Source organism: Semicossyphus pulcher, unplaced genomic scaffold (genome assembly GCF_022749685.1).
Source record: "Semicossyphus pulcher isolate SPU_LCO1_2020_fin unplaced genomic scaffold, fSemPul1.0.p SCAF_19, whole genome shotgun sequence".
Taxonomy (NCBI): Eukaryota; Metazoa; Chordata; class Actinopteri; order Labriformes; family Labridae; genus Semicossyphus; species Semicossyphus pulcher.
In genome coordinates this window covers 3,047,611-3,072,311 of record NW_027211692.1, presented here as the reverse complement: position 1 = coordinate 3,072,311, position 24,701 = coordinate 3,047,611, and the positions used below count along the sequence as shown (strand labels likewise).

The following is a 24,701-nucleotide window of genomic DNA, read 5'->3' as shown; positions in this document are numbered from 1 at the left end:
GTGTACATGCATTAGTTTATGTGTTCTTTCTCTGTTATAGCATTTATGTAACAGCTCTCTGCAGCTCAGGAAGAGATACCGTGTGTGTGTGTGTGTGTGTGTGTGTGTGTGTGTGCGCACTTCTCTGTCAAGTGTTTATGTTCACAGCTCTGTATTTTGAGGCTTGAATGACACATTTACGGTGTCCGCTGTTATTTTGCCCCCTCAGTTCTCTTACATCATTCATTGTTTTGCTTTCCAGCCACATGCTCTCTGGGAAACACTGCTGGAAAAAACACTGCACTGTATTTACAGTCTTAGAGTTGGTGAGGACGTCCAGTTGCATATGAGACACTTTATCTTTCCTTTGTGAGTCCAAATTAAAAACTGTGATGATCGGCGGATTGGATCCACATCAACAGGAGAGTAAAAAGAGATAAAAAAGGGTTCTTTTGTTTAAGTTGTGGGACAAATGGAAACTCTTATGGAGGTGATACAGTGTCTTATACTGTAACTATTTATCAACGCTTCATCTAGAATCTTAAGCAATCTGTTTTTTAGTCTAACAATGTGACCTAAGAACATTTCCAGAAAATGTTGTTTGTGTTTGGTGATTGTGCAAAAATAGAGTAATTAAACAGAACAACTTAAAGTCACTCAAAAAAGACAAAAAAACAAACTTCTGGGCTGCAATATTGAGCTCTGTTGGAGATAAAGGATTATTGTAGGTCAAAGGTCAACAGAAGCATGGTTCCATGTTACTGAATGAGTCAGATTACTGTGCTCTTCCAATGAAGTACAACATTTGGAAACGTTTCCTCCTCTCTGATGAAACCCTCTTTTCCCTTCGTATGCTTCCTTCTCCTGCCATTGTTCTTTCTGTCTCTCTGTGCCCTGATGTTAAAAGCTTGTTAACTTTATTTTCATCCTCCTTTTTTGGCTTCTTGTTTTCTCTTTCTGCATCTTTTCCTCTTTCTTCCCTCCCCAGCCCCTCCATCCCCCCCGAGGCTCTGCAGTTTGCTTCAATCACAAACTTAAGCAAACTAAATGGAAACACATGAAGGCTCATTTACTCACAGATTCCCAGAATTCTTGCAATGCAGTGAGGTCACTCAGTGCCTCAGTTGCGTGTCGGCCGTGACTTTCACTGCTCGGAAATGGAAATACCCCATGCTAACCAGGAACCACCGGGGGCTGGACATCAGGCCTTTGTGGGTCAAGATCGTGGAGGCCAGAACATTTTAAAGACAATTTTAAAGTCTGATTTCCACCGTAGTGACCAGGGTCTAATCTGAGCTCTGAGGACCTGATTTAACCCCCTTATAAGTCCCCTCTTAGGGTATAGCACTACCCAAAAGTACAGGCACTATGAGGGTGGGGCACTCAGCGCTGGACATTTCTAAATGAGTACCAGCTTTTTAATTCATTTTAATGTAGCAATACTTTATTTAGCAAGAATGACACATTGAGATGCTAGATCTCTTCTTCCACAGAGCCCTGCTCATGAAGGCAGTTCAGCCACCAATTATAAAATCTGCAGCCATGGAGCACTACTTTTTTTACTTACTGGGCTGCGACACATTAATGTAGTTTCATTAAAAAAAAATAAAGTCCAGGCCCTACTGATTTGAAACAGCAACAATGATAAGGTGTTGCTTTGAAAGGCGTCACTTCTCTTATAGTGCACACAAATAACGTCAAAAAACAGCTTTTGATTTTAGAAACATCAGCGGACAACTTTGCCTAATCTTTGTCGGTCTTTAGGCCGAGGTAAAAACGTAAACACAACGAGCTTAAGGAACTTTTTGTTGCTTGAAATGTATTTCAGAAACTAAAACTTTTGGGGTTTTTGGATTAAACAAAACGGACAGCAGGACGAGAAAAAAGATGTTTATAATAAATGAGCTTTAACAAATAAGGAGAATCATAAACTTTGTGACAGAGCACTGAGCTACTGACAATATGTCATCATTCTTTCAGTTGTAATACAAATCTCCATGTTACACCCAATTTGTAAGTAAATTAGTAGTCTTGAAAAATACTTTAAATCTGTTGGACCCAGTGGTACGTATTGTAGGAGTTAGTTAAGTTGGAGTTCAAGTTTAAGCAGAAGGTTGGTAAACTTTCTGGGAGGGAGTTTTGATGTGACTCAACAGCGGAAATGTTGCTCAATCACAACTCTTTTATTGTGAAATCTGTGAGAGTGCAAGTCTCATCGGGACACAGAGTAATTACACCTGGCTGAGTGAGCCTGTTGCGTAATGACTTACAATGAGAGCACAGATTGGCTCCGGCTGTGGTCCTGTCTGCCATCCTCAGATCACTGGACAAACACGGTGCCATGTTACAGACAGCGAGCAAACACAATCCTTCTTCCTTCTTCCTGTAGTTCTCTTCCTTTCATTTTTTACTTTATGTTCTTAAACAACCTGTCAGTAACAGAAACAGACCTCACATCGCTCCTCCACCCCCCACTTTGTCTCTCTGTGCTGGAGGAACAACATCTCTCTGGGGGTCTCAGCAGGGGGCTTCACCTGGGGGGCTGGAGCCTCGCCATGAGGCCTGGTGGAGTGTTGGAGAGGGATCATGATGTGGACCCTCCCCACACTGCACTGATTACATCTTGATTTACTTAGTGATGTCATATCTCTGTGTGTAAGCGTGTGTGCAAGTACACACGTCTGTCCCTGATGTGTGATATAACCACATCTCTCAGAGACTTGGTGTAATTCTCCTCTTATCTAGTTTACACATTCCTCTCACTTCAAACATGTGCACAGAGAGAGAGAGAGAGAGAGAGAGAGTGTGTTCTCTTCATGTTTGTCTTTTTTTAAGGAATTCCACGTGGAAACTTCAAGGTTGAACAAAAAAACCTCCAGACTTTTTATATCTTCTGCATGCACCTTGAACGTAGTTTAAGCTCAGCAGAAATCCTTTCTATGAAACCCAAAACCATAAAAGTCACATCTCACGTTGTTTGCAGGTTCTTATGCCTGTCTGCACTTTTATTGTGTGAAGCTACTTCAGCAGAAAAGACACCCGTCCTTCTTTGCAGACAAGCATAAAGCACACTCTGGATGAGTGAAGAGGGAGTGGGTTTAATTTGCCTCGCAGGCATCCCACAGGAGCTGTAAACAAGATGTGTTTGCAGCCTGACCTCCAAACAGCAAACGTCTGCAATCTTCATTTGTTAAAATTCTCATTACTTCGCTGTAATTATTCCCCATGCCAGCCCCTCTGGGGCCGCCGTGATGTGCCTCCTAACTTTATGCTCCAGCAGGTCTCCACTGAGCCAGCAGTAAAAAGTAAGGGCCCATTTAAAAGTCTAATTATTCTTTATAATGCAGACTTTATCACTCTGTGGAGAAAACAAGACAAATGTTTAATTTGTTTAACCCAGTTTTCCGCTGCTGAAGCTGTAGACGGATATTTAGCCAAACATCAGAAATGTAAAGCTGCAGTTTTAAACTCTGAAATCTCTTTGAAGACGCTCCTGTGATCACTTTATATCAAATGAAACCAATAAGACAAAAAGGGTTAAAAATATTAAACCTGAGACTGTCATGTTTTCTGACGCTGTATTGTCCTCACAGAAGGATTCATAAAAGCATACTAAAACATTTTCACAAATAAATTAAAGTTATTTGTGGTTGTGTCTTTATTTAGCTTTAGCAACAAAAGTGCTGAATCATGCACTTCACTCATGCAGCTTTAAAGAGCTTGAAAATTGATCTAGGACTGCAAACAATGCCTGCTACAAGCGGCTGACGGCAAAGCTGACTTTTCTTATTTAACTGGCAACTGATTCAAAGTCACCTGAAAGCACCTCTATATGAAAAATAAACACAGTCCACACGGGTCAGTCTGGCTGCTGGAGTGTGATTTCTGCCTGCTGCTAATCAAAAGAGCTCTCATCTTCTCCACACCGTCTGTCACAGAGAGATCAGCAGTGATACAGCTCTCTGATTGGCTGTGAGAGGCGGACAGGTGGTCAGAAAGCATGACCTCTCACTTTCACCTCACAAAGCAGATTAAAAAAGGGTCATAGCAGCGTTCTGAATAATGCAACCTAAATAATCACATTTTAAGAGACAATTATTCCGGGATTATCTGATCTATTGCTTGTGACCTTTGACCTCTTATAGCTTCACACCTGTTGATCAAAGAGGCTGCCAGACGTAGGTGTTACTCAGCAGCCTTACTCGCCTTTGATCAATATCACTGTCTTATCCCCGCTAACCCTCTTTATCAGAGCAGATCTGATACTTTCATTAGCACAGACTGATTTTAAGACCCCTCTAATGGGTTTTTATCCTGGATTCTGCCAACACAAACTGCTGGGTGTTGACTAAAAGAATACCGGAAACAGATAAATGTTTCTTTTAAAATAAAAGCACACACACATCTTGTTTATATTTCGTAATGTAATTACGAATTTACAGCTTCTTAGCAGTAGGCCACACGTTCATGAGCAGGGAACAGTTGAGACAAAACGTGACTTTGCATATTCTAAATCTAATAACCAAATTTGACATAAAGTCTTTAAAAGTTGTTTCTCAGATACCTCACAGTGTATACGTCTTTCATGTTCGCACCATCATGTGTTTGCTGCTAAAAGTGGCAATAAAAAAACATACATTGTAGGGAGCAATAACTTTGAATAATTGAATTTAAGGTTTCTTTATTTTCTTGTTCGGTCCCACAAAAACATCTTCACTGTTAGATGAACCCATTACTTATTTGACCACTCATGAACGTTACTTGTTCACAGTTGAATATCTTAGTTTGAAATTCCTAACCGGAAGTCCCTCGTGCTCTACCAGCTGGTTTGACGCCTCTCCCGCGTAAGGAGCCGAGCCCCCTTTGCTTGACTTTCTCGGTCCAGATCTCTCCAGACACAGTAAGAGGTTTAGCTGCCCTGAAGCGGAGGTCTCGGCCTGTGGATTGTACGACTAATTAAAGTGACTTTATTTCCAGAAGCAGGACGGAGCGACGTTTCATCCTCAAGGTGAATATCAGCGATACAAAGCAGTTAATTTTGGGGAGAATCCTTTGTGGGGGTTTCACGGGTAAAATGTGGTCAGTGGTCGGTCGGTGGTCGCTGCCTACCTGATGAATAGACCCACTGTTTGTTTTCTATTGTGTGACTAACAAAAAGAGTAAAAACTGACTAGTTTAACATTTATTTGTCAACATAAGAACACCAGTTACACCGTGTGTGACACTCCCTTTCAACGCGCATAACATGCGCGGCTTGTGCTCGTATTTGGAGGGCAAAAATAACCCACATTTCTAATCTACAGCGTAGACTTTAACTTGATCTTTATGCTCAAAGTATCACGAACGAAACATATTGTAATATTTCTTTTAAGCAAAATTCCCACAGGATTTCCATCCTCTTGAATCCTGTACAAATCTTGACCTTTAAAAAATGCCACAGTTCTACTGGGATAAGTTTCTTTTTGTTGTTGTTTTAGGATTTTCAGTCTCTTTGGAAATAGTTTTATTATTTTGGTTCCAGTGCACTCCTTTAGGATTCCTATACATTTCTAAAAAGCCTTTATGACATTTTTTTTATCCCCTGTATCAGAAGAAATGTTCGGTTGTTGTAGCATTCTCAAATTCCTGTTGGAATTTAAAAGTGTTACAGGTGCTTGTCATGTGGGGCGTTCACGTTAAAAAAAACGGGGTACAGACAGTGATGGGGTAACATCACACAATTTAAAACTCTTTGACTCGGAGTGGAGGTACTGTTACCTGGTGCTCCTGGAATAAACTCTTTTCTGTTGCCAAACCCAGCAGGTCAGAGCGTCAGAGCTGCTTTCTGACACACAGTGAGCTGGATGCACACCTGGACCGCAGACATGTTGTATTTTAGAGCATCTCTAACAAATGTAGCTGGACTGTGAAATCGTTTTGTCAGAAGACATCATAAGAAAATGAGGTTTGTTACGGAATTAATCTGTATAATTAGCCTGATTGACGTGTTGTATCTGTGACTGGATTAGACTAGATAGAGTTAGATTTGTTCCACTGGTACCAATCAGTCAGAGCCAGGAGGACACAGGGATGATCTCAGGCTGCACTTACATAACACACACACACAGACACACACGGAAGGAGGACAGGGAGTGAACTAGTTCGGCTTTATTCATGACCTCACTGTAGTTTCTCTCTTATCATTAGGGTTCATCGTTCATTTTTGTTTTTGATTAGTGGATGATGAAGTGATTGCATTCATTACGCCTGTAGAGAGAGAGGAAGATGTGATCCAAAATCTGTTTTCTATTAATTATCACGCTTATTTCAGCAGCCTGTCAGAGATGAGCCGCTGCTTCGGCTGACTCTGAATGTTGCTTCACTCCGGCTGCAAAATGAACTTTGAAGTCTGAGCTGTAAAGAAAGAAACGTGATGACTGTTCACACTGAAACGACTCCTCTTGAACTCGCAGACTCAAAGTATAATATAGTGAAAGCTACATGTGAAAAACAGCTATTTCAGCTTCATGAAATCAGCTTAACTTTTATGGTCAAAACAAACGGATTACCACACAAGCAAACGCCTTTTCGTCAACAGTCGCCTGCTGTGCGCAATTACGCGTGCCACGAGAGGCCGCGCAGGAAAACAACAATGAAAGGAGGCGCCGCCGTGCGTTCAGGCGTGTTCTTTATGTGTTTGTCCTGAAGATGACAGGGCTCACGGGTGGCTCCCTGATTCTCCGTCCGGCTGTAGAGGAGACAGGCAGCAAATGGAGCCTGAGAGCAGAAACAGATGTCAGACCAGCGTCCTCTGCGGCTGATTGCATCATCAGCAGCGTCCCAAATACCAGCTTCCAGGAGAGGTGAAGAATGGAGGACAGAAACAACAACTACTGAACTATTTCCCCTTGTTTTTCTCGGTATTTAAGTTATGGTCACCGGGAGGAGGGTGGTGTGTGTACGTGTGTTCTTGTTCGTGACCTGGGGACCTCAATGGCTGAACTGTAGGACAAACAAACACTCAGCTCAGGCTTCATTGATGCTGGAAAGGCTCCATTAAGGCTAGAAAGCACACATGGCGTGTTTCCCATTACACATGTTTAAAAGGATAAATAACAAGTGTCTTTTAAGTCACAAGTGGTGTAAACACCATGGAGATTGAGCCACTTAGCCGGTGATGAAAACTGCAGTTTCAGTATTCTTTCATAATATGAACTTTAAGTCAAGTTGATGTTCACATGAAAAATCTCAAGTGTTGTCCATCAGTGGGTCCACCACAGAGAGGAGGAGGCGACACACTACTTATTTCTCCATCTTCTGCTGAATTGCGAGTAAATTTAGTTGCTGTGGAACAACAAAGAAAAAGCTGATACCTGCAAATAATCAAACCGTCCAAAGAAAAGACACAAAAACGACGTTCAGATGAAGACAAACAGTCAAAACTGTCAAACAGTTAATTCTCTAAAGCAGTTTTGATCTCTGTAAGTAAGTAAAGCTTTATTAATAGAGCCCTTTTTAAAGCACCAGGTTACAAAGTGCTTCTCAAACACAGGAATAAAAACATAAACAAAAGGCAAAAATCACAAATAAGCAAAACAAGAACAAACTTAAACACAACAAAGGGATGGAGAGAAGAACAAGAAGGCTCGTACATACAAATGAGTTTTTAGCAGCTTCTTGAAACTGTCCAAAGACTCAGCGGATCTGATGGACTGTGGAAGACGATTCCAGAGAGCCGGGGCTGAAACTGCAAATGAGTAATGTCCGCTCATCAGTCAGCAAAATAGTTTATTTTGAATTATTGTATCTGCCAATCAACCCAGAATGTTTTGATCTAGTTTCTTATAACTCTGTGGCTTCTAAGTGAAAGACTTGACTTGTTCAGGACCGTCTCCCCTCAGGGTTTTCACAGCAGAAGAAGGGTGATGAAAGTTTGACCTACAAACTTCAACAGAAGCTGATTTATGTTTCCATTTTCCTTATTTGGACGAACTATTCCTGACAGAACAGTTAAGCGAACAGTCGAAGGGCACGAAGCCTTCCCGTCCTCTGAGTCAGTCACAGAATTCATCGATGGGAAATACTTTAGGAATAAGACAGAAACTGTCACGTCAGCCGTTCAGCAGGCCTCTCCACCCTCCACAACCAGTCCTGACCGCTCCACTTTTACACTTGTGGTGTTTTTTTGTGTATTTGCATTTTTGTGGTGTTTCACATTTAACAGTCTGTTCTTTTGGCTTTAATGGAGCAGACAGGGCTCTTCCTCCCCTCATTAATCCTGATTCTTTTGGGCCTCGTCTTTGTTTGGATCTGTGCTGCATTAAATCTTGTTTTTCTGATGAACTGAAGGCTGACACGTTAATGTCTCCTTCTTTATGACTCTAAGAGGCTTAAATTACACTGAGCTGTGTGAGATGACTTCTCAGATGTTCACACGGTCTGATGGAGCGACTCTGATTTCTTTCTTATTTGTTGTTGATGGAGGGAGAGAGAAACCTGAAGGGTGCAGTCTTATGAGTGAAGATTGTCACATTAAAAAAGTCTACAGTCATGCTAGTGGTGCCGAGAGTTAAATGCTAAGATCAGCATGCTAACATCAGCATGCTAACAGACTTTATTTCATTGCAATCCTTCGTTTGTGTTCAAGGTTTGTCAGGATGTTAGTCAAGACGAGAACTAAACGTCCTCATGCAGGCGAGAGGAAAATGTGTCCTCTGGGAACCATGAAGGTCAAAAGATCACAGCAATCCATTCAGTAGTTTAAAGAATGTTTCAGTTCCAGAGCTGTGAGCCGCCAGAGGAAGTGTTGGCTGGATTTCCCAGAAACTATCTTCTTAATGTGATGTGATCTCAGAGGAACAATGTGGGGAATCCCTTCAGGAACAGTCGGATCACAGTTTGTGTCATCAGGAGCTGAACGGTAAACCCCTCGGACGTACGCGCTCACGTGTTGCATCACTCTCTCCTCCAGAGTCTCTTCTACTGAACTCCTGCTGAGACGTTACACAGCAAAAGATCATGACTCAGATTTACCGTCTCACTTGGTTACAGTAATCTGTTGCTTCACTAGTACTCAGAAGAATAATCTAAACGAAGGCTGGAAGTGAAATGCTGTGAAACTACAGTTTTATATTTATGAAACTTTTCTACCGAGTTTAGCCAAGTTACGTTTTGTGATATTGACTGTGTGAAGTGAAAAGACTCCACCAGGAATGAAGTTTTGTTTGAGCTCATGTCTCAGAGGAGAACAGCTCACTCTGTGTGATTACACTGACCTCAGCTGCAGCTGAGGAGCGTCTGTCCCCGAACATTATTTATCACATGACATTTAATACATTATTTTGACCCTGATCGTCACTTCTGGTACCCAAGACCCCAAAATATTTGTATTAAATTAAAAAGTCTCTGAAGCTCACAGCGACCTTCATGTGAACTCTGTGTGAACATTCACACGACCGCTTCAGATTCCACAGTGATGTGGTCTCCATGGAGACAAGAGGATGTTGTTGCTGTCGATTTAAAAAAAAAAAAGCTTCTGTGATGTAAACAGGTAGTTTTTATTCCTCTCAAAACCAAACACATCAACTTAACTAAATAAAAGCTGCTTTAATGAGACACACGATTCAACTCGATTTCAAAGTGAGGCCGTATTTTTATAATCTTTACTATTTTGGGTAAAACATGGAGAAATAAAGTTTTATTTGTTGAAAATGATCGTGCTGTTCCCAACACATCTAAACAGCAGCTCTGTTCTGAGTCTCAGTCAGGCTGTCGCAGGGCATCACAGGGCGTCACAGGGCATCACAGGGCGTCACAGGGCGTCACAGGGCGTCACAGGGCGTCACAGGGCGTCACAGGGCGAGTGTCATCACAGGTCTGTTGCTCTGATTTGAAACATTAGTGAGGTGACATCCAGGCAAACATTTTTCTGTGATTCTTCTTTCTTAAATCCGTCCGTTGGTTCGAAGTCCTCCTCTTCTGAACTCGCCTTCTGTTCACCATCTTTCTGTCAGTGCAGCATCACATTCTTCAAGTAGTCGAACTCTGAACTCAAACAGAGCTCGTCTTTATGTTTAAAGGGTTAAATTCCAGAGGAACATTTAGGACGCTGACGGGATCACGGGATCACAGAGCCTGCAGGCCTGACCTGGCGGTCGTCTCATAATTCATAGTGTTTGAGTCCGGAAAGAGACTTTAAAATTCTGCTCTGATAACAGGACGAGGACGCACACAAGCTTTAAAACCAACTTCCAAACTCTTATTTGTGTTTCCCCTGAGCGAGCGGAGGGTCGGTGGGAATGTGTGACGGATTTCCTGCCTGACTCATAACTGACTCCGAGTCGGAGCAAAGACCTCCACTCACACATTTTCACATCGTTAGTGGGAGGCGGACCCCTCTTAGCAAACACTCAGGATTCTTGGAGTGTTTTCCGTCAAATGTCCTTGGGCTCTCTGAAAAAGGAGGTTGTAAATCTCCTCCCGCCTTCACTCCTCTCCCCAAGCTCTGCCTCCTCCCTCCCCCTCACCCCATCCATCTCCTCGGCTTTTCCTCCCTCTCTTGATCTCCTTCTGACTCCTTTTTCTCTCTTGTGTCTCCTCACAGATCTCCAGAGTCACATTCCTGAAGTTTCTTCAGACAGCGAGGCCGCAGAGAGCGATTCTTCATCCCTTCATCTCCTCTCTTTATCAGAGGAGGGATAAGGAGCGGAGTGTCTGTGTGCAGAGAAGAGGAGCTGTGTTTTCTTAGAAATGGCTTCTCTGTGTATGAGAGAGAGACGGAGGGAGCTGAGCTGAGGTCAAGGCCTTCCTCCTCTCCCCCAGGAGTCACATGTCAGTGTGAGGAACAGCCTTGGGTTGCTATCGCTACTCTGCCCGACCTGAATACGTTTCAACTCAGAGGAGAAACACAGACTGGGTCTCTCAGCTGGGAGGGAACAGCCTGAAGAGCTTTGAGCCTTTGACACTTCTTTTCTCCTGATACACAAACCTGCTCAGTGAGCGGAGCTGAACTTCTCTCAGATAACGAGACTGAATCACCTCTCATCGTCCTGTCAAGAGCAAAATGCCGGCAAAGACGCCGATGTACTTAAAAACTACGACTCCCAAGAAGGGGAAGAAGCTAAAGCTGCGGGACGTCCTCTCAGGTGACATGATCAGCCCCCCGCTGGGCGACGTGCGTCACAGCGCCCATGTGGGGCCTGAGGGCGAGGGCGACATGTTTGGAGACGTGGGCTTCCTGCAGGGGAAGATGAACATGCTGCCGTCTCTGAACCGGACGCAGAACGGACACACGCGCTCGCACAGCGTGGAGAGACGCCATGACGACGACTTCACCTCGAAGGAGGACTCAAACAACTACGCCTACAATGGCTATCATTACCAGCACACCTCCACCGGCCTGCTGAAGACCACCATCTCCATGCCCGTGTTCATCGCACACGAACAGGCTCCACCCAAACCACCACGCCTCCACCTGGACGACCCCTCCCCTCCACCTCTGCCCTCCTTCCAAAACCACTTCGAGCCCCACCGGCAGAGAGAGACGAGCCACAAACAGGTGAACGGCCACACAGACAAGCAGCACCCGACCCTGTCGCTCTTTCAGAACGGGGTGGTGGGGCGTTTGGCCTCAGAGCCGTGCCGGGACATCTCCATCTCCCCCACCCTACGCAGGCTCGTCCCCTCCTCTGGCTCCTTCTCAGAGGCCTCCTCTGAGGACTCCATGTCAGAAACGTGCGGGCCCCTGGATGTCCGCCGGGGCCTCAGCCTCGACTCTGACGCCGGCCTGAGCAATGAGGATCTGAGGAGCGAGCGCAGCGAGTCGCCCTGCACCATCTTCCATCCAGTTGGTCTGACAGCTCCATCAGGTGTGTCCCGCTCAGACTCCCTGGCAGGGTTGGACCTGGACCTGGGCCCGTCCATCCTGGAGGACGTCCTGAGCATCATGGACCGCTACAAGACCGAGGACAACCGCTGTGAGCTGTGAAAAACAGAGAGACTAAGGAGAGATATTTTAAATACATGAATAAAGAGACTTCAGGACTATGAGGGCTGGAGGGGGGAGAGAATGACAGCTGAGTCTAAAGGTAACTGAAAGATTAGAGCTCAGAGACACATGGACGTTAATGTTCAGCGCTGGGACGTTGCTGCCTGACATGACAACAGAAAGGCATCAGGCTGGTCCTGAGGAGCCTTCATCAGAGCTGAACGTCGTAAACATTGAAACTGTCCGGAGACAGAGAGAAGAGCTGCAGGACTCGGTTATCACTGACACACTCCGCTTTTCTTTGGACTAAACAAGCCACCCCAACAGCGTTCCTTCTCTTAATCTGACTGCTGCAGTTGTCTGCACGTTAATGGTTAACACATTTCTAACAGATATAAATGTCTGAGGACTGACTCGGGGAAAACGAGAGAAACAAGCAGCTGTGAACAAACTTCAGGAGCAGCAGGACTTCTCTTCTCACCGCAGCTACTAATAAATAACTTGACATAACTTTGGATGTTTTTTCTGCAGTTTAGATAACACACTCTCTCAGTCACTCTAAGCCGAACTGCACACATGAACAGTTTCATGCTGAAAGCCATATTCTGTCCTAGCTCATTTACACAGCTTTGAATCTTCACTTGTTTACTGTAATGCTTCGATTCTGGATGAAATGTGAAGAACTTCTGATTTGACTTCCTTCTCTAACAGATTATGTGAGCTAACACGGTGTCTACCTGTCCTCCTGAGAACAGCAGCTGTAACAGGAGTCTGTCTTTGCATCAGAGGGAAACTGAGGAAGCTGATTATTGTAGTTTAACTAAAAATATTTTAAAGTGTAAGAAATGTGCTTCTTTGTAGATCATTATTAAATATTGGTCTTTTTAAAACACTCTTCTTCTGTGTTGTGAGAGACTGTCGGCCTCTCTAATGTTCACTGTCTGCAGTATCACAGTAGCCTATTATTCAAATGTCATTTACGCTGTGTTGTATATATAAATATATATATATCACTGTAAATGTTCGAATAAATCATTCCTACAAATAAAACCAACACTTTGTGGATTTTTCTTTGCCTCAAATCACAAACATAAACATAGAAGTTACACCGGCTATGATTGATCCAGACAAGAAATTAATTTCCCTTTATAATGTATTAAAGAGTCATTAACTGTATTATTTAAGTGTTTAGTACTTTTATTTTGAAATATTAAGCGGAAGTTCTTAAGTCTTTTTAGATATCTGATATTTATATATATTCATATACGTGGTGAAAGCTCTGATTTAAAAAAAAAAAAACTTTCCACAATTGTTCAGTGTTTTAAAGTATTTGATATTCATTCCTGATACGGGCCGGGTCCATCCTCTGGGGCACAATGGGTCTTCACAATTCCTCAAGCCGCCCGCCTAGACACTGAAAAGTAAGTAGTAGTGAGTAAGTTTGTCATAATTTGGTGAAATACATTTTTATACACCAATGTTATAAACCATGTTAACATAATAAAAGCTGAGATGTCAAAGTTATTACATTTGGAGACACAGTGCATTAGTGTTTACTGCCCTCTAGTGGTCACAGTGCGTTACTAGAGTTTACACCTGAGATGGGTGTAAATGTTTTATCTATAAGTATTACAAAGAATTAAAAGGTAAAAATACAAATGCAAATAAAATACAAATACAAATAAAATGTATATATATGATGGATTGCTAATAGATTGTCAATGGATTACACATGTAGTTCTTCACTGTCACCGCTAGAGAGTCGTAAAAACTAATACTCAGCCTGTTTGTTGCCGTACACTACATGGTGCAGGGCTTAATATTGTCTTATAATAGCATGTACATTAAAACAGACAATAAGTAAAAACTGAGTAGTGCTGAGTAGATTCAAAATTACTTCACTTAATAACTAATGATAGTTAATGAGTGCTTAATTTCAATCTTTTCTGATTGCATCGTTTTTTCTCCCTGTATTTAAAATCCACCCGAAATTCGTAAGATCCAGCATTACAATGGGTAATAGAGCCTTGGAATACATAGAGATACATGCCATAAAAGGGTTAATAACACTTAACTTATCTAATAATTTTGATATGCTGCATTTCCTCGTTGTGACCACAAGAGGGCTAACTGAGGACCATCTGTCGAGGCTTGGTATACGTGCTATGAGTGTTTACCGCCCTCCTGTGGTCACAGAAACACATACATGTTAGTGAGGTTATCAACAAGTTGCCAAAAAACTCTTACGTCTGTCTCCTAATATCTGCCTAAATCCCCTTAATGCCTAGTTGCAGCCCTTTGATACTCTCCCGTCTAGGTGGAAGTTTCAGATAACACATTGTTAACTGCGGTTGGCAGTCCGTCACTTTATTTTGAAAGCGTTCACCGGAACTTTATACAAGTGACGCCAGTTTTACTTTTTAACGTGTTGCAGTTCCTAAATGTGACCACTGGGTGGCAGCAATAACTCGTGATTGTAAATACACCGTTTAACTGCCATCTCCACCTGGCGTCAAAGCAGATTTATAAATATAGAATTAGCTAAACTCTTATAAACTCTCAACTAGCACCTAGCAAGTGCTCGCTCAACTAGCAGAAACGCTACCTAGCGAACTAGTTTTTTAAACGAGCTAGCGGAAAACCGCTTTAAAAGAAAACTATTTACCAGGGATGTGTACAATATTACGCCCTCTTGTGGCTACAGGCAGGAACTGCAACCTGTTAACTGTCAAGTTAACGTCAACACGAGGCATGATATCATACTAACACTTCCGGTAAGAATTTAAAAGTAAATAAATAAAGGTGTAAATATTTGCTCTTTTTAACAGATTATTTTGCTAGAAGAATTCGTTCCAGAGTCAACCACAAACTGAACTAAAAGGCAGTCATTGAGTAAATATCTCAGACTGTATAAACAGGTTTATTAAAAACTTTACAAATTATGACTCAAGTAATATTTTCTTCCACCTGTGGACGGCGGTAATGGGCACGAGGGTTTCAAAACTGACACAAAATATAAAAGAAGAAGAAGACGCGTCTTCTTCGTGTATTGCATTCTATTGTTGCATCAGTGTGTCTTGTGTATTTATCCACAATAAAAGTTATCAATGACCTTCTCTGAAGAGAGACAGTGACAAAGAAGAGGATCTGCTGCTACACATTTTCCAAAAATGAAGTGAGTGTTTGTACTTACAGAAATTTAAAAGTAAACTACCCTTTAAGACATGGATTTTTGGTGCTAGCTTCATTGAAGTTTAACAATACTTAGCTTACATACTGAAGCTATCGTTAAGATAACATTAGACTTGGCACTTACTTTACTTCTGTTATTCCTGAAAATCAGCCGTCAGTCTGTATGTTAATACATTTAGCGGTGAGCTGTAGAACCAGCGTCCACATTAGCCTAGCTTCATACACATGTGTAAGTGCAATAGATGCACTTTGTAACATTTGCTAGCACCGTTTCGGGGCTTTAACTGAAACACATACAAACTGATCTCTCTGCTCTCTGCAGCGTGTCTGATCTCACGTATTGTTCTTTTATTACAGGCTCAACATCGACGGTCTGTTGGTGTATTTTCCATATGACTACATATATCCTGAACAGTACTCCTATATGCTGGAGCTGAAGAGGACACTGGATGCTAAGGTGGGTGGTGATCATGTATCTCTCATTTTATTCCAAAGTATTAAAATACCATGAATTCAATTGCAGTATAATATATACAGTCTCTGTACCAGAGGTAGACGGTGAAGTTGTCTGTTGTTATTATGTTTTTATTATATACTCACATTTTGCTTTGCTTGGCTAAAAACAGTGCTTATCTTGTATGCATTTGTAAGGAGTGTTTACAGCTGTTATTATTCCTGCTCTTTGCAATGGACCCAGAGAGAATTATTTCCAGCTTTCTAAAACCAGATTGTATCTTCCCAAGACAGTCTTAAGTACAAAATCTCTATTTGTGCTTTTATTCATCACCGAGAGGACAGCTACACACTGTTTAATCTATTTCTGTTTCCATCCCTGCTGTTCCTGTTCAGGGTCATGGAGTCCTGGAGATGCCATCAGGAACAGGGAAGACCATCTCTCTGCTGTCTCTCATCGTTGCCTATCAAAAGGTGAGTTTAGATGTGTGTTCATGTGACTTGATGTGCCTGTTTTGTTTCAATGCTTCTTCTCACATGAAAGGTTCTTTCTCTCCCAGGCATTTCCTCTGGAAGTGACCAAGCTGATATACTGCTCAAGAACAGTTCCTGAGATCGAGAAAGTGAGTCGGTGTCAAATTAAATCACATTCAGCACGAAGTGAAACAGAACAGAGAAGTTTAATCCAAACAACAATGATGTATTCTGTCTAACTAAACAGTAACTCAGACAGAGAAACATTAAATTCTGTATTCACAAAAATCACCAGAAATCCAATGGCATATTTGATCCGCTTTCTGATCAGGTTGTCGAGGAGCTGAGGAAGTTGATGGAGTTTTATTCCAAGCAAACTGGAGAGAGCAACAACTTCCTGGCTTTGGCTCTTTCCTCCAGGAAAAACCTCTGCATCCACCCGGAGGTATGCACAGCTGCTGGAAAAATATATAGACGGACAAGGATTTATGACTCTTTCAGACTATATGTCTGAAAGATTAAAGAATTCTTGTCTACCTCGACTGTAACAAGAGTCCTTCACTCCACTTCAGGTGAGCGCTCTGCGCTTTGGTAAGGAGGTTGATGGGAAGTGCCACAGCCTGACAGCATCGTACATTCGTGCACAACGCCACAGCAACCCTGACCAGCCAATGTGTCGCTTCTATGAGGTGAGAAGTCGCCTGAATTTATCCAGTTCAGACCAGCAGGTACTTTTCTACCTAACTGATAGTAGACAAGGCAGGCCGCGGCAAAGTTTGTCTACAAAGATGATCGTCACTAAATATCTTAAAATATCTAAAATGTAAGTGAGTGTCTGGAGGTTGTTTGATCTCCATTATGAGTTTACATTTGAAAATGTACAAACTGTGTGCTTGTGCCTGTGAGAGATCATCGTTTATGATGCACTGTCTCTTAACTAGGGTAAAGCAAAGCAAACAATAGAAACTCACATTACATGTTTTGTGTAGCTACAGACTGGAGTGAGTATCTGGTTTCTCGTTGTCCTCTGAATGAACTCATTATTCTGTCTCAGATGTGCCTAAGCCATAAAGTCAGGGACAACTGGTTTTGAACTGTGCATATTTTTATTAGGCTAATACTCTGACTGCTAACAAGACTACACAGTGTGGTTTAATGTGATTTACCTGCTTTCTGCTCAGCTTTGGTGCCCGTACGTGCATCCATGCTGTTTTTGTTTCATCAAACTTCCCCCAACAATTCTTTTTTTCCTGTCTGTAGGACTTTGATGCAGTCGGCCGACAGGTGCCTCTTCCTGCTGGCATCTACAACCTTGACGACCTGAAGGACTTTGGCAGGAGGAAGGGCTGGTGTCCGTACTATATGGCACGCTACGCGGTACGTTGCTCTGTAGACTTGTACATACATGAGACATGTCATCTGGTGTGGAAAAAGATTTCTTTGTGTTTTGTAAAAGGTATTACAGGTTGGATTTACAGCGGACTTTAAATCTATATTTCCTCTCAGATCCTGCATGCTAACATCGTGGTGTACAGCTACCACTACCTGCTGGACCCCAAGATCGCTGACGTGGTGTCCAAAGAGCTGGCCAAGAAGTCAGTGGTGGTGTTTGATGAGGCTCATAATATAGGTGAGGAGATTTAGTGCAATTAAATTCATTATGTAGCACAATATATATATATATGTATGTATGATTATTTAGAAATGATATGTTATCCTGATCTTTTTAACTATCTCAACATTATGGAAAGAATTTTTAACGTTTCATGTCTTAAACACACTCCTCTCTGTCTCCTGTTTCTTGCTCATCAGACAACGTGTGCATCGACTCCATGAGTGTGAACATCACCAGACGGACACTTGATCGCTGCCAGAACAATGTGGACACGCTTCAGAACACCATACAAAAGTAAGAAATGGCCGTGTTTCAACCCTTCCATACATGTGCCCTCACTGAGGACACGAGGTGGAGTTAAACATCAGAATAGTTTCCACAAAGCTGCTGTTGTTCTATTAGCATCAAATGTGACTGGGTGACAATTACACCAGTAATAAAAAAAACTGACTTGTAAAGTTGTCCAGGTCAGAAAGAGAAATGATTTATGGGTCATAAAACGCTACAACATTATTGTTCATGAGCCAGGATTGATCAAATAGGAAATAATGCTGTTGTATTGTATTATTGTATTATATAATTATAGTTAATTATTATTAACTCTCAGATGTTCGTCGCTTTGGACAAAAGCGTCTGCTAAATGAAATTGTAACATATTTGATGGAGCCCATCAAACAGGTTTTTATCTCTGCTGCCTGACAGGATAAAAGAAACAGACGCTGCTAAACTAAAGGAGGAGTACAGGCGGTTGGTGGAGGGGCTGAAGGAAGCCAACGTTGCCAGGGAAACTGACGTCTACCTCTCAAACCCAGTGTTACCAGATGAAATTCTTAAAGGTACGGCTGTCAGCCGGGCATTAACACTAAATTAAGTTGTTTCTGGTTTTCCTCCTCTTCCTCATTCATTGCACAGTTTAGAAAGATAGTTCAGACAGACACACACACTCTCCCTCTGTCTCTGTCTCTGTCTCTCTCTCAGAGGCCGTCCCTGGAACTATTCGCACAGCAGAGCACTTTGTCGGATTCTTGCGACGTTTCTTAGAGTATCTCAAGTCCCGTCTGAGGGTCCACCATGTCGTCCAGGAGAGCGCCCCGCAGTTCCTCAAAGACATCTTTGACAAAGTCTGCATCGACCGCAAGCCTCTCAGGTCAGTGTCAGCTTATGTTTCCACCTTTTTATAACCCGACGTTCTCCTTAAATTCTCCAGAGAAACAAAATCTTTCGATGGCGATGATGCCTCGTGTGATCATTTACTCACTCAGCTTTTTGCTCTTTTACCGTCTCTGTCTCCTCCTCAGTCGCTCAATCACTTATTCTCCCTCCTAAATCAGTTCCTCCCTCCCTCCGTCCCTCTGTGTCTCTCCAGGTTCTGTGCAGAGCGCTTACAGTCGTTACTACGCACTCTGGAGATCGCAGACATTGCAGACTTCTCAGCTGTTACTCTCATCACCAGCTTTGCGACCCTGGTCAGCACCTACAGCCAAGGTACTGAAACACTTGTGGAAATACTGTTTGCATTCTGGTCTGAGCCTGTATGAATTCACGGCGTCTTGTGTGCCTGTGCAGATGTTGCAGTAAGGTATGTTGTAGAACTCATATTTAGTTTCTGGGATCTTCTGACATTGTATTATGTTTTATTATACTGATGTTTCTCCTGCCAACGCCTCCGTCTCAAATGACAGGTGCCCATCATAGGTTGCTTTTCAAAGTGTAGGGTGTTTTTTACCAGCAGCTTTAGAAGAAAGGAAGAGTAAAACCGTTTTCAGACCCTTTACACCTTAATACCTTTTTTTTTTTTCTTTACCTCATTTAGAATTTAGAAATTGTAACACTGTAGAATTTGTTGTCTCTCTCTGTCTGCTGAAGGTTTTACCATAATCATTGAGCCCTTTGAAGACAGAACTCCAACCATTGCCAACCCTGTGCTGCACTTCAGGTGGGAACAATTGAACATTTATCAAACATAAAATTCCTCCCTCCTTCCTGCTTACATTTTTTACTGAAGTTTTTAGCTGCTCATCATCATACATGTAAGACGGAGGCTGTGTGATATGAACATGAAACTCTGTTAGGTTAACGTGTGTGTCTTCTGTTCTGTTGTTCCTCTCTGTCGTCTGCAGCTGCATGGATCCGTCTATAGCCATCAAACCTGTTTTTCAGAGGTTTCAGTCCGTCATCATCACCTCGGGGGTGAGTTAGTTACCACTGTCTCTTTCTTCTCTGCTCAGTTTACAGTCTGTTAAAAAAGAGTGCATGTATTTCCAAACCCCTATGTTCACAGGCTGTGTATGCAGAGTTGTGAAAAGTGGCAGCAAATATATAGTTTTGTCATTTTTGTTTTAAAATAATTTGATTTGAGCCGGTAACTAAATAAAAGTACCTGCTCTAAACCTAAACCAGTTCTTCTTTCTTTATTCCCCTTCTAGTCGTTAAGCATTTGAAAGGGTTAAATGTTCAAAAAGTTACACAGTTGGTAGAAAATTATTGCCATTCTTTTTGAACCAGCGGTCTGAAACTGAAAAGTCAGTATTGTTATATTGTTTATTTTTGTCGTTTATCGTGCGCTGATAAATTGTGACTCTGTCGTCCTTCTGTTTGACGTTCAGACTCTCTCTCCACTGGACATCTATCCCAGAATCCTCGACTTCCGCCCGGTGACCATGGCGTCCTTCACCATGACGCTGGCTCGGACCTGCCTCTGTCCTCTGGTGTGTAAATACACTCAAGGATAGAAAGTATTGTGTCACAGAAACATTGACCACATAAACCCTTTAAACTGAACCATGGAGTGTATTCAGGTGTTTTTTACTTTTTCTTCTCCTCTTTCTCTCACGCAGATTGTTGGCAGAGGAAATGATCAGGTGGCCCTGAGCTCAAAGTTTGAGACCAGAGAAGACTTTGGTTAGTGCAAATGTATCATTTTTAATAGAGCATTATGTCCCAATGGCATTATTAAATAAATATGTCACCATGAAACCAAAATATGAATCTGACGATGTGATGGAAACAAAAGCCTTTTTTTTTCTGATCCTTTTTCAGGGCATCGTATCTGAAAGCAGTTCCAAAAAACAAATCACGATGTTATTCGTTGCTTAAGTACAATGACATTATATTTCTTATTTTGTTTCCAGCTGTGATCCGTAACTACGGTAACCTACTTCTCGAGATGTCTGCAATAGTTCCTGATGGCATCGTGGCGTTTTTCACCAGCTACGTCTACATGGAGAATATAGTGGCGTCTTGGTATGAACAGGTCAGTGTGTGTGGACAGACAGCGCACATTCACCTGGGACTGAGCTGGTTTATTAAACACAGAGGGTCATTTATCTTCTTACTAATAAAGACAAAACTAATAATAATTATAGTTTTTGAAGATTTGAAGGTTATGTCGGCATCATTTGGTATAATTTGTTTAAGTAAAAGCCGAATAGAGCAGCTGTGTTCTTTATGTTGTTATTTTTCTTCTCACAGCTGTCTGTAGTCTCCTCATGTGTGTTTTTGTGCCTGTGTGTTTGCAGGGTATCCTGGAGAACATCCAGAGAAATAAGCTGATCTTCATAGAGACTCCAGATGCTGCAGAGACGAGCATGGCCTTAGAGAAATACCAGGAGGTCAGAGGCACACTTTCATCTTACTTAACATGTATTATTATTTTAAAATAAGTTACAAATATCTGTATTTAGTAGTTCTAGCTACCAAAGTGGCATTTCTTAAGCAGGCCTGTAAAGAAAAAAGCAAACTCACTGAAACATTAAATCCTCCGTACTGCTGGAGGTGTGTTCTTCTCTGTTTATTGACATCTCTCTGTGTATCTCTCCTCTTCAGGCCTGTGAGAACGGCAGAGGAGCCATCCTCCTGTCGGTGGCCAGAGGAAAGGTGTCTGAAGGAATAGATTTCGGTAAATGATCAGGATGCTGCAGCTTACTCAGATGGAACTCCCTGTGGGGAAATGTGGATCAAGTAGAAAAGAATAGAAGCAGTGAAAACAAACAGTAAAATCAATGTATTTCTTTATATTTATAAAAGTGTTATATACAGTAGGATTCACCCTAACGTGACATGTTCTATGTTGAGGTCAGTTTTCAACATGAACTATGAATCTTCTTCTCTTTGTTCAGTGCATCACTTTGGCCGAGCAGTCATCATGTTTGGAGTGCCTTATGTTTACACGCAGAGCCGCATCCTAAAGGTCAGAACCATCACTGTCTATAATCACTAACTCTCACTATTAAATGCAGTTTACCCTCTGTCATTTTATTGTAATACTTTGTGTGTGAAATGTTCCATTATATACAGTGCCCTAACAAATGACCAAATATCTATGATTACATGCTGCAAAAGTGCTCCTACAAACACATCCCATGCAGTGAACTAAAAATAGGGTGCTCTCCTACATTTGGTTACATTTTGCAGGTTTTTTTTTTAGCTCTGACCCACAGTATTTACTGCACCTGCTTTGTAAAGCATGTAACAGTTTTCCTCTCATTTCTTGCGTGATAATATTTTTCCTCACCGTCACATATTTCAGGCTCGTCTGGAGTACCTCCGGGATCAGTTTCAGATCAGAGAGAATGACTTCCTGACGTTTGATGCCATGCGTCACGCCGCCCAGTGTGTGGGCAGAGCCATCAGAGGCAAGACGGATTACGGACTCATGATCTTTGCTGACAAGGTTTGTGATGTTTCTATCCAGTTTTAACTTCTGTTTTTTCTGTCATAACAAAGTTTCTTAGCATCAGCCTGCTTCACATGAACTGCCAGTATGAAGGACAGTTGATGGTTTATTGAGTTATCAGTCAGTATTTGATGACTCCCTCTCCCTTCCACAGCGTTATGCCCGAGCAGACAAACGTGGGAAGCTTCCTCGCTGGATTCAGGAGCACATTACTGACGGCAGTCTGAACCTCACTGTGGACGAGACCGTCCACCTCTCCAAGCACTTCCTGCGGCAGATGGCTCAGCCTTTCAGACAGGTACGACTTACACCTGCAAAGCACCACACATATGTAAAATCCATGTTTCATGTTATGTGGGTTGTTTATGGAAACTTCGATGTAACCTCGGTGTTCACTCAGCCGGCGTAAGGTCGCCAGAAACAAAGAAAAAAGAGACAAATATTGATGGCCGAAGAGCAAGTGTGAGCTCTGAAAAGCCAGAAGGAACTTTTCTTTTTATGATATCAGTGTAAAATAATTATTCCAGCATATATCACATTTTCGTTCTGAACACAGAATATATATTTCAGGATCACATGAGATACAATGTGCTCTGTAAACCTTTCAGCTTATTTATTCTTTAACCAATCACATGAGTAATGACTCCTGAACTTAATTTAGACCTTTGTCCCTTTGCTGGAAACAATCTGCAAAGGTTCCTTGTCCCTGTGGAAAGTCCCTGCACTGGAAGAATGGCTATTTGTATTTTTGTTTCCTTTTTTTAATCTGTCTTTAAAAACCTCTCCTCCCTCACCCTACCTCACCCTCTCTCTCTCTGTCTTCAGGAGGACCAGTTGGGTCTGTCTCTGTTGACTCTCGAGCAGCTGGAGTCAGAGGAGATGCTGCAGAAAATCACTCAGATCGCCCATCAGACCTGAAGGTGACATACGCTTCATAATGTCATCACCATGGCAACACCCACGAAGGGGTCTGCAGCCGTTTCAAAGACGTCATCACTTTGCGATTATTAGAATTGGGCCACACAGCAGGTGTTATGTATTTGATGAGCCGGATGTACGTAGGTTAACTACATCAGAAAAGTGTGTTTGTTATCTCTAAACAAAACACAACTTAAAATCAAATTCCCTCTTTGTGGTAAACGTGAAGTGTTATAACACATGTCGACCCTGCTCTGACAGTTACAGTTATGATTTCTGACATGATATTTCTTTCTGTTCATAGTAGTTCAAAGGTCACACACTGAGTTTACAGAATATCATCACCACACTCTATGTAAGTGCTTTGTAAACAGATATAGCTAGATTCTGTCCTCCAATCATATCTATACACCTACCAGAATGTTACTTTTATTTTTCTCAAAGTCATCAGCGTTTAATTAAATCAGATCCCTTTGACTGCTAACAGAGAGTCAGAGTTTTGTTTAGTTTTACGAAGTTGGTGCAACATTTTGTATTTTCAGTGTATGCAGTCAGTATTACAGATAACGCACGGATGCAGATTAGGAGGATCTACAGTGACTCTTAAAATGGATGTGCTATTTATTAGCATTTTACAGTAACTGCAGTTTGTGAAGATTTGTTTTTGTTCTAACCAAAAAATACTAACAGTTGACAATGCGTACAAATATATATATATATATATTTTCACTACAGAAACATTATTCCATCTGTGGGTGTAACATCGGCTCATATTGTTTCCGTCAACAGGCAAGACTACTGTCCGTTCCCATGCCACTGTAACTGTAACTGTACATAGTTGCATTTTATACTGAACATGAATATTTGTGGTCTCTGTTTTTCAACCACAAGTATGAATATAAATGTTTGTATTTAACTGACTTGTGTTGTTTTTTTAAGGGGAGTTATGTCTTTATATAAAGAGGAAATTCCATCCTGACAAAAACAAGTGTAGGACCAATGAACTCTTTACATTTGACTTCCGCTGATCAAACTGCCATTAAAAAAACCTGTCGATCCGTCGAAGACATAGAACACAAGAAGGAATACTTCAATGGACTAAAAAATAGACGTCTCATTGTAATTTATTTCAGCTCAATTTTGCAAATATAAAATACAAACAATCATTATTTACCCCAAAAAAACAAAGCATCAGCAGAGAAACAAAGTCCAGTTCCTACATATTTTTATAGCATTGTGTTTGTAACATTCTTACAGACTGTAGCTTCTACAGTTACTAACATAGTGAGACTTCAGCCCTTACAACAAACAGCAGTTACATTTCAGATCACAGTAAATGTACAATCAGTAGTTCTCTGTCATTGTAAAATAGGAAATACAGCATGTTTGAACAGTGGAAGTAAACCTTAAAGGAGCCTGTGGAATCAAAC

At 41.8% G+C, this 24,701-nt stretch overlaps 2 protein-coding genes across 3 annotated transcripts; both read left to right on the top strand.

The window, feature by feature from the left end:
- The first annotated feature begins 4,886 nt into the window (after positions 1 to 4,886).
- On the top strand, positions 4,887 to 12,971 carry LOC138597181 (cdc42 effector protein 2). 2 transcript variants are annotated; one of them, XM_069668744.1, is made up of 2 exons: positions 4,887 to 4,987; positions 10,562 to 12,971. In XM_069668744.1, the coding sequence occupies exon 2, from the start codon at positions 11,021 to 11,023 to the stop codon at positions 11,942 to 11,944; it is 924 nt and encodes a 307-aa protein (XP_069524845.1). In that variant the 5' UTR covers positions 4,887 to 4,987; positions 10,562 to 11,020; the 3' UTR covers positions 11,945 to 12,971. The 2 variants fall into 2 exon arrangements, with proteins under 2 accessions (XP_069524845.1, XP_069524846.1); XM_069668745.1 differs by lacking the exon at positions 4,887 to 4,987 and adding an exon at positions 10,354 to 10,422.
- A 2,048-nt stretch (positions 12,972 to 15,019) lies between these two features.
- Positions 15,020 to 24,187, top strand: ercc2 (excision repair cross-complementation group 2). The gene is made up of 23 exons (XM_069668598.1): positions 15,020 to 15,119; positions 15,494 to 15,593; positions 15,986 to 16,063; positions 16,150 to 16,212; positions 16,395 to 16,508; positions 16,636 to 16,752; positions 17,324 to 17,440; positions 17,570 to 17,693; positions 17,876 to 17,972; positions 18,381 to 18,514; positions 18,657 to 18,825; positions 19,045 to 19,163; positions 19,545 to 19,614; positions 19,799 to 19,868; positions 20,285 to 20,386; positions 20,516 to 20,579; positions 20,810 to 20,931; positions 21,197 to 21,289; positions 21,504 to 21,576; positions 21,797 to 21,867; positions 22,207 to 22,350; positions 22,508 to 22,651; positions 23,179 to 24,187. The coding sequence occupies exons 1-23, from the start codon at positions 15,115 to 15,117 to the stop codon at positions 23,269 to 23,271; spliced, it is 2,283 nt and encodes a 760-aa protein (XP_069524699.1). The 5' UTR covers positions 15,020 to 15,114; the 3' UTR covers positions 23,272 to 24,187.
- Positions 24,188 to 24,701: the final 514 nt, after the last annotated feature.